At 35.6% G+C, this 11704-nt stretch overlaps 2 protein-coding genes across 8 annotated transcripts; both read left to right on the top strand.

The window, feature by feature from the left end:
- Positions 1-250: 250 nt before the first annotated feature.
- LOC105169747 (protein BASIC PENTACYSTEINE4) lies at positions 251-3787 on the top strand. 5 transcript variants are annotated; one of them, XM_011090248.3, is made up of 4 exons: positions 252-426; positions 2323-2366; positions 2465-2616; positions 2782-3787. In XM_011090248.3, the coding sequence occupies exons 3-4, from the start codon at positions 2554-2556 to the stop codon at positions 3643-3645; spliced, it is 927 nt and encodes a 308-aa protein (XP_011088550.1). In that variant the 5' UTR covers positions 252-426; positions 2323-2366; positions 2465-2553; the 3' UTR covers positions 3646-3787. The 5 variants fall into 5 exon arrangements, with proteins under 5 accessions (XP_020552134.1, XP_011088550.1, XP_011088549.1 ...); XM_011090247.3 differs by having other exon boundaries at positions 252-437; XM_020696475.2 differs by lacking the exon at positions 2323-2366 and having other exon boundaries at positions 251-437; positions 2465-2607.
- A 3874-nt stretch (positions 3788-7661) lies between these two features.
- LOC105169746 (Basic-leucine zipper (bZIP) transcription factor family protein) lies at positions 7662-11611 on the top strand. Of its 3 annotated transcripts, none has more exons than XM_011090244.3 (5): positions 7662-7886; positions 8111-9468; positions 9581-9713; positions 9799-9883; positions 10899-11611. In XM_011090244.3, the coding sequence occupies exons 2-5, from the start codon at positions 8177-8179 to the stop codon at positions 11111-11113; spliced, it is 1725 nt and encodes a 574-aa protein (XP_011088546.1). In that variant the 5' UTR covers positions 7662-7886; positions 8111-8176; the 3' UTR covers positions 11114-11611. The 3 variants fall into 3 exon arrangements, with proteins under 3 accessions (XP_011088546.1, XP_011088545.1, XP_088740079.1); XM_011090243.3 differs by having other exon boundaries at positions 8052-9468; XM_088883953.1 differs by lacking the exon at positions 7662-7886 and having other exon boundaries at positions 7893-9468.
- Positions 11612-11704: the final 93 nt, after the last annotated feature.

Below are 11704 nucleotides of genomic sequence, written 5' to 3'. Positions count from 1 at the left end.
ATCATATTTTTTTATAAAATTGTAATTATAATTATCTTTATATTCAAAATCTATATAAAAATTTATTAAAAAATACACCTCGCGAAATTTAATTGTAATTTTGTACAATATAAAAGAGAGTTGTGTATTTTAGTATAATTTTAGAGGTGTCAATGTAATATATTCAAAATTTTATTTTGGTTAGATACTCAAAATGAATATTTATTTGTTTTGTTATTTATAATAGTTTAACTGCGTTTGATATTTCAACCAAAAAAAAAAAGGGTGAAGACTGAAGAGAGAGAGTATTTTATGTGAATAAATCCTTACACACAAGCAAGTACACTGTAACGGTAAAATTAAAGAGAGGAGAGAGTAGAGCAAGTTGTTTGAGGAGGGTTTCTACTGGTCAGGGGCCATTGCCGATGCTCTCCGATCAAATATGCGGTTCGTCTCCGGTAACACCTCGCCGCGCCGCTCTCCATGCCTTCTGCCCCTTTGCACATTAGCTGTTTTCGCTTGCACATTTTTTGTTTTTCTGTTCATTGTATGTGATATATTACTGGTTCTGGAGTGATTCTTTATTTTTTCTTTTACTATCAACATTTGATGTTCTTTTATTGAAGTGATACTAGGATGTATAAAGCTTGCATTTTATGAGTTCTGGTGTTTGCCTTTTTTTTTTTTTTTTACCCCTATGCATTAGATTTATCCGAAAAGTGGTTGGAGTAAATAGTGAAGGACAAAGTTTGGAGTAGGAAGAGAGAAGTTTGATTTTGTGTTGATATTCACGAGCTTGTTTTTGCCTCTGATGATGTCTTGCTTGAAGTTACTGCTCTGCGTTTTAGATGCCAGCGTCTAAAGTTAAATAACTTTACTAAACTTTCTAAAGCTTTGCTCATTGACGTTGAAGAATTAGCTCTCTAGGGAAAAAAATTATGCCAATACTTTAAGTGAATCATGCGGATCAGCAGTTTTGGGATGTTGTGGTTTTAATGGGCTTGGTTCGAATCAATTAAGGTTAAGGTTTGCATTTGTGAGGTTTGACAGAAACACATGTAATTGCAAGATTTAGAGCAAGAACTCAGATTAAAACCATCAATCTTTGAGATGTGACTTTTGTATTTAGATGGTACCTGTGTTTAACAGACTGTATGTCCAAAGTTTTATCGCAATTTTGATTCTGTTTGTCTCGATTGATTCTATTTCTCACCTCCAGCCAATTATAGAATTTTTGAAGGATACTTGTGCAGAAGAATTTGCTCTGTTTTTATTCCTGTACGAAATAGTGTGTGTCTGTTTTTGCTCACCGTGGTAATTGTTAGTCGGGATCGTGGTGACGCTAAATTACTAAGAAAATGGAGAAAGTAAAGTAAGACAAAAGGAGTTGACTAACAATTGCCAAGATTTACATTCTCCCTCATTCTGGGAGTACTAACTGATGGCTCCACTGGAACTGGAAGTGATATTGTTTTTGTTTCTGTGAGAAATTAAAGTCTGATCTCATCATGACCTGTTTTGAGATTAGAATTTGTAAGTGTTGTTCCTGGGAAGGATATTGATGTCAACTTTATGGTAGATATTCTGAGGTTCTCCCTTTATATTTCTCTAGTAAGCAGAAAACTCTTTGTTCACTATTCTCAATGAGGAATCTGGTTGTGAACTGCTAGCAACAAGGTTTTTGCAACTGCAGTATCTATGCACTGGACCTGGTCTTTGCAACTGCAGTTTGCTTTCTCTAATTTTACTGTTACAACACAGCAAGGCGGGGATGAGGGGGATTTGCGAGATACTCTGATAACAGGAAGCATCAAATTTATTCATTTGCTAATCTTTTTGCCTCTCCAATGCTTTATCTGTTCCAATTTAGAGAATGGGGGTTTCTCCTTTATTTGGATCCCCGTGGTTCCACCTCAGCTTTTCTACTTCTGCCTGCATCCTTTTTGCCACCATAATAAATATATCACTTGTACTGATTAAATACTAAGGCATAGGCTGCAACTAATTGACTGGTGGTGTAAAGTTCTTGTTTTGCTACTACTCTAACTAATAAGCAAGCCCTGTATAGTTAAATTGTGAATTGATGGACTTTCATCCACAAATGAGTATGACTTGGTTTAGTCGGATTCTTATTTCATTCAATCATATAAATCCTATTCAGATGCGCTTGATTTCAGATTGCCTACAGCATATTTTGTTACCAATAAGCTATCTTTGGGAAGATCGTAAAATTCTTTGCTGCAAATATAAATAGACAGTCGGGTTTCTTTTTCATGTTACATTGTTTTTATCTTGTTGGTTTTTCTGATGGTTGTAACTGACAAGGAACTGCTGTTATACCAGAATCAATGGGGATTTCTTTTGGGCAGGAATGCAAACCTCCAAAAGTGATGAAATTTACTAATTCACTGCTTCATTACTCCATCTATTATAGTGTCTAAATTGATTCCTAATGTTCAGAATCTCCATTTTTTTCTGGCTACAGGAGAATGCATGAGTTCGGAAATAGAGATATAAGATCTCACAAGGATTGGCTGAACCACCATTTGGACAGGCCTAAAAAGGAATAGTGAAATGGATGAAAATGGACAACGAGAAAGCAGGAGGCATAGGGTGGATTACTACAAAGTACCTCCGGTAACTATGCAGAGATTAGCTCTCTGTTTAAAAAAAGAAATGATCATTTAAAAGCAAAACCAGTCTTGTATCTTCTACTTGTCTTTGTATTCTTTCTTTGGTGGAACGTGGTTTAAGTTGATCACTGACGACTTCCTCCCGTACATTCTTTAACTAATGTTGCAGTGGAACATGATATCCCAGTATCAAACAAAGGAACAAAACGCTTATCATGTAAATGCAAAGATCAGCATGCTCTGTGATGAAAGGGATGCAGCTATTCAAGAACGTGACAGAGCTCTCGCTGAAAAGAAGGTTGCATTGAACGAGAGAGACGTAGCAATCCAGCAGCGAGATGCGGCAATTGCAGATCGAGATAATGCCCTAAGAGAACGTGACAATGCCATTGCTGCCCTCCAATTTCATGAGAGTACCATGAATGCAGTATTAGGCAATAACGCACGTGGATTGAAGCGCACTAACCATCCCAGAAACCAGCAAGCCAACAATGTTAAATCTGCTCGTAATTTGGGAGAAAGGTGTATCACCAATGCATTACCAATATCAGCCATTCCATCTGACGCAGAAAAAGAAGAGAGGACCAAAGTAAACAAAAACATTACATCAAAGAAGACAAAATCACCGAGAAAAGTAAAGAGGAAAGGCGAGGATTTGAACAGGAATATCACGACAGAAGGGTCGAAGGCCGAGTGGGAAGCTCAGGAGTTTGGTTCTATTAGTCCAATAAGTTTCAACGAATCTACGATGCCGGTCCCCATTTGTTCATGCACTGGAGCACCTCGGCAGTGTTACAAGTGGGGAAACGGTGGCTGGCAGTCGTCTTGTTGCACCACCTCAATATCGGTATACCCTCTGCCACAAATACCGAACAAGAGACACGCAAGAATGGGCGGCCGAAAGATGAGCGGGAGTGTTTTTAGCAGGTTGCTTACCAGAATGGCGTCGGCTGGGCATGACTTGTCAATTCCCATAGACCTCAAGAACTACTGGGCGAAACATGGAACAAATCGCTATATTACCATCAAGTAACTTCCTTTTTCTCCCATACGAGCAATGTTAAGTGCCCTTGATTGATTCAACGCTAACTCTGAAGACTGGAAATTTTGTACTCTACTCAAACTTGGTAAATATAGCTATTTTGAGACGGATGTGTTTCAGTATTGGCTTTTCACATTTCAGCATCAACTACTTCTTGTTCCCTCTCTCTCTCTCAATCTTTTTATTTTAGCAATGGTGTCGTAAACACGTCAAAACGGTCTTCATCATACACCCATCATTATCCAAAACTCCTAATATAATATAATAACACCTGAAATCCCAAGTGGCAGTTCCATTGTCATCATAAGCAACATGGTTTGTGGGTTCACATGCAATTACGTGAGACACATTATCACGAATTAGTAGACCTAATAATTGCGTAAAACTTTCAAAAACAACAGCAGCCCTAATTCTAAAACTAGACATGCTGGCGAGGTGACCCTGCAATTATCCACTTCGCCAAAAATTCTCTTTTCAGCACCAAAGCTCGTCGAGGTGGATATGGACCCAGTAAGGCAGCTGAATGCCCACATTTTGTTTGCTTCTTATATTGAAAATGCCACTATTCTCCCCGTGGATATGGACCCAGTAATGTAATATATTCCTTATCCGTTCCAACCCAATTTCTTCTGCCCCATCTCAATTTCGCCTGCTAACATCCATTCCAGCTTTATTCCCATATACAAATATTTACTTTCTTTTTCTTTTTTAATTTATAGTAGTTTATTAATTAAATTGATATTCAACATTAATACTTATACATAATCATAATTAAAATTCATACTAATTGAATGACAATTATAAGATGGTCCTAATAAAGTAACATTTTCTTTTCATATTATTTAACATATACATATTATGTGTATAACATCTAAAATTATTTATATACTTAAGGTTCGTATCATTTACTATTTAAAGAGACGTTTTATATGCGTAATATATACATATAATTAAACGAAATGTAACATTCATTTTTTATTACAAAAAAACCAAATAATAATTACACTATACTTTCCTAATATTTGATATAATTACACATAAATTCTCTATAATTTAAGAAGTTATACATAATACCCCTAACTTTTGTTCCCGTCCAACAAATAGATTTCTCTATTGATATATTTCAAGTAATTTGTTCATATCAGCAAAAATATTGAATCAAAATCTATATTTACTCCTAATTGACTTGCATACTTATTTTAAGTCAACCAATTTTTTATTTTTTTTTTTGTAACCAAACTACACTTATAAAACTACAAATGCACCTCCATGACATGCATTAGAGTGTAAAACATACAAGGATAGTTTTACTGAAAACAAGTTTGCTCAACATGCGGTAAGTTAATAATAAGTCAATTTAAAGTAAATATATTTTTTTTTTAATTGCTTTGTTGATGTAAGCAAATTATGTGAATATTAACTAATAAATGAATCTATACGTTTGCCGGAAATAAACGTTGGGGTATTAAATATAATTTTTTAAATTATAAATAATTTATGTGTAATTTCACCAAATCTAAAGAAAAATCAATATAATTATCTTAAAGAAATATATATTGCACAAACACTCTATCCGTCGCTAAGACCCCACAATTGTTATAAGTGTCTCCAAACACCATAAATATTTGTGACAATCACACTCTCCTCCCTCGAGGATTGTTATAATTACACGTATATCCCCTGTTATTTGAAAAATTATATTTAATACCCATGAAATTTGCTCTCGTCTAACAAATAAGTATTTTTTGTTAGTCAAAATTAATTGAATTTGATGATATTAACAAAAGAATCAGATAAAATATTATATTTTCTCCCAATTAACTTATTATTGGTTTTATTGAAATTTTTTATAACCAAATTATCCTTATAAATCTTTATTCGTTAATGAATGTGAGGAGATATACTTTCACCTTTATAAAGATAGTTCAGTCATAAAAATTTTGTTTGGTCTGGCGTAAGTAAGTACTAAGTCACTCGAGAGTAAATATCGATATTTATTTATTTATTTTATTAATATTTATAAATCCAATGAATTTTAACTATCGAATTGATCTATTCATTAGACGAAACCAAATATCAGGAGTATTAAATATAAATTTTGAAACTACAAAAAAATTACATATAATTACGTCAAATTTCATAAAAGAGAGTATAATTATTCCTAAATATTTACTTGATGAACTGTAAGTGATTATTACAGTGAGTGAAAAACAGTTAGATGTCATAATTAGACAGCAGCAGCAAGGGGGAATCTAATTTAATTAGCCTTAATCCACACCCACATCCAATCACTAAATACACCACCTCATCATTAACAGTAACAGCAGCGCAAGTCTTAACTGCACCCTCCGCCATTTTTAGTATCTAATTTTAATTAAATTATGCGATTACCTAAACATTGGGGTGAATTAACTTCGTTCTTATCCCCTGTATTCAATTTTCATTTTATTACGAATTGGCCCACAACTTGAAAGAATATTCCAAATACACACACAACCCCTACATTCTACATTATATAAAGGGAAAGGTAATTGGTACATTATTTCTTCCTGCAGAATCAAACCACTATAAGCGAATAACAACCTCAACATTCAACACTTTCACTGTAAGTTTTCACCACACATGCTATCATTTTCTTGTATTTAAATTCCTACGTATATGTGTGAATGTGTGATAAATTTTAATTATAAAAAATTATCATGTTATTATTTAATTTTCCTATTTATAATTATTATATGCAAAATGTACCTTAATTGCTTACCATAAAAAAATAAAAAAAATAAAATTGTATGTACCCTTTTGCTTTACTTTTGATAATTGTCAAATATTCCCTTTTTGGATTGTCAAAATTTATTTATTTATATTTTATTTGATTAGATTTGATTTGATTCATCTTTTTTTTTTCTCCTTAAAGTTAGTAATTGATTTTCTTTTTTGATTTCTCCTAAAAATACTTGTATTGTTTCTAAAATTAAGTAATAGTTAACTTGTTTACATTTGTACTCCTCTTTAAACTTATTTTTGTTACTTTAATTAAACTTAATTACCTTTTGTCTTAATGTTTATGTGTAATGGGAAATTAATTTTATTAGTTTTTTATAATTTAATTGTTATTTTTTTTAAATGTATATAATTTTTTTTTATTTTTATAAAAATGGGTAGTTTTGATTAAGAAAAATTAATTATTTTTGCACGCGATTCTCATGAGCATATGAAAAATTATAGTATGAGATGAAGAAAACAAATAAAAGAAACAAAATACAGTGAGGCGATGAAAGAGAAAGAAGTACGTGGGAAAATAAATGTGGGCTAAAGAAAGAAAGAAAAATAAATTTTAATTATGAGTTTATTAAATATGAAAGCTTGTAAGAAAAAATAAATACGAAGAATATGAGAGAAAAAACTAATTATAATATGGTTTATTAAAAAATTATAAAAATTTGTGAGGGCAAAAAAATATGGAGAATGTCAGAGAAAAAATGAAATAGTGGGTTGAGAGTAAAAAAGTTATTAAAATTACTATTATGAACGATCTTTTTTGAAAGAATAAGATGAATAAAAGGTTATGATGGGAGAATAAAAAATTAGTGCGATGAATAGGGTTTCTATTATAACAATATATATTTAGATATTTTTATTTAAAAAAAGGGAAAAAAATAAATAAAAGGCGGTTGCATTGCACGCGCGTGGAAGGAGATTGTAAAACCTTGGTTGGACAAAAAAATATATTAGACAGAGAGGGATTTATTGCTACACAAGCTGCGGTGATAGAGGAAAACCAGAAAATGATTAGCGAGATGCGGTCGGAATGAAACTGAAATCTTGTCGAAATGCAAATTCGGTCCAAATGAAATTGAGATTCATATTAAATTCGTGGGAGATGCGGTCGGAATGAAATTGTAATCCCGTGGAAATGCAAATTCGGTCCAAATGAAATTGAAATTCATACTAAATTCACGCGTTCTTGCGAGTAAAGGCAGCAGTAGTGTAAGCAGTAGTCATGAAGTCCGTGTAAATAGTCATACCAGTCATCGTCGTCCATATTTGTAGAGAGAGAAAGAGAAAACGATTGTAGAGAGAGAAAAGAAATATATATACGTACAGATATTGTTATATATTATATATCTATAATCCGCACGCACTATTACACGCATAAAAACACGCAGTGGCTACACTTCTCCCCTGAATGCGGCCGATAACCTCTCGCTAACTGGCTCAGCTGATGAGAAATGGTCGGTAACTCTTTGGGGAAAGTGCTTATTTGTTTGCTCTTTGCGCCTTTTTGCTGGAATTTTTCAGTCCGTAGTTTAGTGATGATTTGTTAATCTGCAGCTTCGTATGTGTATGTGTGCATTTCGTTTTGTTGGCTGATTACTTTATGACTTGAATTGTTACAGTTTCAATTAAGATGGTTGTATGAGGTGTGGAGCAGTGAATATCTTTGATTTGCCATCAGGTTGTCCGGATTGAACTCTATCCAAGCAGTGCATAAAATAAGTACAAGAGTTTTCAAATTGAAGAAATGGCTGGTGATAATGACGAAGCTAATACACAAAGGCTTCAATCTTCATTTGGGACATCATCATCTTCACTTCCTAAACAACAGCAACCCTTTTCCATGAATCATCTAGACGTACCTCAGTTAAACATGCCGCAATTTCGTGGTCACATTCGGCAGCTCTCACCCAACCCGGGTGTTGAAATTTGTAGTAAAAGGGTTGGAATTCCACCCTCTCATCCACAAATTCCTCCTATTTCCCCTTATTCCCAGATCCCGGTTAACCGCCCCGGAAATCAGCAAACAGGGTTGCAGAATTTTAGTTCTAGTCCAGGGCCATCGCACAGTCGGTCTTTGTCGCAGCCATCATTTTTTGCTCTTGACTCCTTGCCACCTCTGAGCCCTTCACCTTATCGAGACTCACCTCAGAATTCTATTTCTGATCAAGTTTTAGCTGATGTGTCAATGGAGGATAAGGATGGCAGCTCACATTCATTGTTGCCGCCCTCACCTTTCACAAGAGGTGCTTCCCTGAGGATTGGTGAAAGTCTTCCTCCTCGCAAGGCTCATAGAAGGTCCAACAGTGATATCCCATTTGGATTTGTGTCCATGATGCAGTCTTCGCCACCACTAATACCGTTGAGAAGTCCTGGTGCATTGGATAGGTCGGCCTCCACAAGAGAGAATTCAGGAGCTCAGCCGGTGCAGTTGGTTAAGAGAGAGTCTAGCTGGGAGAAAGGAGGAGAGAACAATGCTGAAGGGATGGGGGAGAGAAAATCTGAAGGGGAAGTTGTTGATGACCTATTCTCTGCTTACATGAATTTGGACAACATTGATGCATTCAACTCTTCTGGTACTGACGAGAAATTGGGAAACGAGAATCGTGAAGATTTAGATAGTAGAGCCAGTGGTACCAAGACAAATGGAGGTGACAGCAGTGATAATGAAGCAACCAGTAGTGTCAATGAGAGTGGGAGCAGTATGCAAAGAGCAGGAGCCTCTTCACTGCCTGAAAAGAGGGAAGGGATTAAAAGGAATGCTGGGGGAGATATTGCTCCAACAACTAGGCACTACAGAAGTGTCTCCATGGACAGTTTTATGGGAAAGATAAATTTTGGCGACGAGTCACCCAAATTGCCTCCTTCCCCTGGAACCCTTCCAGGTCAACTCTCGCCAACCAATTCATTAGATGCAAACACTAATTCTTTTAGCTTGGAGTTTGGGAATGGTGAGTTTACTGGTGCTGAACTGAAGAAAATTATGGCAAATGACAAACTTGCGGAGATAGCATTAAGTGATCCCAAGCGGGCCAAAAGGTATTATATATCCTTATAATCTGTATGTAGGTTTAAGCTTATCTTATTCTTCTGTGTTATATAATGTAGAGACACTTAATGTATTTAATAAGAGGACTTGTCTTGTGTTCAGGATCTTAGCCAACCGGCAGTCTGCTGCTCGGTCGAAAGAGCGAAAGATGAGATATATAGCAGAATTGGAGCATAAAGTCCAGACTTTACAGACTGAAGCTACCACATTGTCCGCCCAACTTACTCTGCTTCAAGTGAGTGCTAGCTTATAATTATTTGCTTTAGTGAATAGTGTGGCAACCTTTCTTTTAGTCTCTTATTTGTTTCTTTTCCACTCAGCGAGACTCTGCTGGGCTCACTAGCCAGAACAATGAGCTGAAGTTTCGCTTGCAGGCCATGGAACAACAGGCTCAACTCAGAGATGGTACGAACTCCAGTATTTATTTATAGTCTTTTACTTACCTTCCTGATTCTATTACATCAATACATCTTCTCCACTCAAGTGGATCCACTTTAATTTCGTGCAAGTCCTTCTGCAAATGGCTGACATGTATCTTGCCATAGTCTTGTTGTCCCTTTAAGTACATTGCGCCTCATGAAACATTTGAATAATTGAGGAACCATGCTTTCTACAACCATAGAGCTGATACTGTTGAAGTAGTTGCTATCTTTTGCCATTTCCTTTTTGCATGACTATCCAAACATGCATTCTTCTATATGAGAATGTACCACAATGGATCTGCATCAAAGTTTGTCCATAGAAAATAGCTTTTCATGTCTACTTCCCTCGAAATATCTGTCAAAGTCTCTATAATAATCTAGCTATGCACAATGTCGTAAACTATTTTAAATTATTCTGTTCTATTTTCTTGCGGAATACCATCTGCATATTTTGTTGGTTGTGGATATCTAAAATTGATGCTTGTAAACCTCATCCCACTTCCAATCCACCAGAAAAACCCACATTCACATGCACCGCCGTACCAAATCTGCATCTACTTTTTAGATTTTAAGCACCAGGTATGTTCGGACGTGGATGAATTTGCTATCTTCCTTGAAGATCGTCATTCTTCTCTGTCACAATGGGTAGTTGATCTTGATCCCTGTGCTTTACTACAGGATTTTGATGGACATATATACCCCAGTTTTGAACTCTGTGAAATGTGCTCATGTTGGATTTGTCAACTCTATCTTTTCGATGTGGTTTTGCTGGTTTGGGTTGGGGGGACATAGATGACACACTCATCATTGATCATTCTCCGTGAGTTTGTTGCATGGCATTGGCTGCTAACATGTGCTTATTATTGTCCTTAATTTTTTGGGTCGTTTATCATTCTATATCTTAATATGCATAATACCTGCACTGAGAATTTCCCTCATTTGACCCGTTTTGCTTCACAAATGAAACTAATCCCGCTCATATGGGTTTCTTACGACAGCACTAAACGAAGCATTGACAGCAGAAGTGCAACGTTTGAAGCTTGCAACTGCAGAGCTAAGTGGAGACACCTCAAAGTTTCAGCAGCTCTCAATTAGCCCTCAGATGTTCCAGTTACGCCAACAGCAGACACCTCAACTGAACATGCATCAATTGCAGCAGCAGTCCCAGCAGTCAAACGGCAATACATCTGCAAAAAATGAATCAAACCAATAGCTTATGGGTGGTGTGCAAATGCAACACCACATCTGCAGAAGTTTAAATTAAAGAAATGGCTTTTGATGGCACGGTGGCATCAAAGGCTATGATGCCTTCTTACAATTCATTGGAACTACATATTTTTCAGCAGCTTTGACTTTTTTACTGAATTGCATTCATTCATTGGTTTTGCACCTCGAACTCAAACATTGAGGTGCGGAGTCGATATGCTCTCTCCTCTTCTTGCGTCTACAAACTATAGTTATCTCAGAGCATTCATTCACTTGTGCTCTGGGAAAGAGATTTGTGTCTAGTAAATCTGTTCTGTTGGATGGATGATTTCGTTTCAGTTTGTCATCTTTTTTTTTTTTGTGTCAGAATTTACTGGTGATGTTAGTATGTTACATTTGTCTCTTGCTCTTGGACGAGCAGGTAAATGCTATTTAAGTTGTTAACATTGGCCAAATCCAATATTTTCCCGGAGATTAAATGTCTCCTTATTAATGTTTCGTTTAATCAGTTGGAACTTTTAAATATCAAGATGCTTGATTATGTCGTGATTTTATGCAAAGGTCTAATGCATCAGTTGTCTCAGATCAATGCATCTGG

Source organism: Sesamum indicum, linkage group LG8 (assembly GCF_026168435.1).
Source record: "Sesamum indicum cultivar Baizhima isolate 11 linkage group LG8, ASM2616843v1, whole genome shotgun sequence".
NCBI classification, from domain to species: Eukaryota; Viridiplantae; Streptophyta; class Magnoliopsida; order Lamiales; family Pedaliaceae; genus Sesamum; species Sesamum indicum.
Note: the sequence above shows the minus strand (reverse complement) of the source record. Positions and strands in the feature narration are given on the sequence as shown.

Excerpts from the sequence above, each read along its gene's own strand:
- LOC105169746 (XM_011090244.3), top strand. The coding sequence starts at position 8,177 with ATGGCTGGTGATAATGACGAAGCTAATACACAAAGGCTTCAATCTTCA. Across the intron at positions 9,469-9,580 it reads GATCCCAAGCGGGCCAAAAG|GATCTTAGCCAACCGGCAGT; the intron begins GTATTATATATC and ends TCTTGTGTTCAG. Across the intron at positions 9,884-10,898 it reads ACAGGCTCAACTCAGAGATG|CACTAAACGAAGCATTGACA; the intron begins GTACGAACTCCA and ends TTCTTACGACAG.
- LOC105169747 (XM_011090249.3), top strand. The coding sequence starts at position 2,554 with ATGGATGAAAATGGACAACGAGAAAGCAGGAGGCATAGGGTGGATTAC. Across the intron at positions 2,617-2,781 it reads ATTACTACAAAGTACCTCCG|TGGAACATGATATCCCAGTA; the intron begins GTAACTATGCAG and ends CTAATGTTGCAG.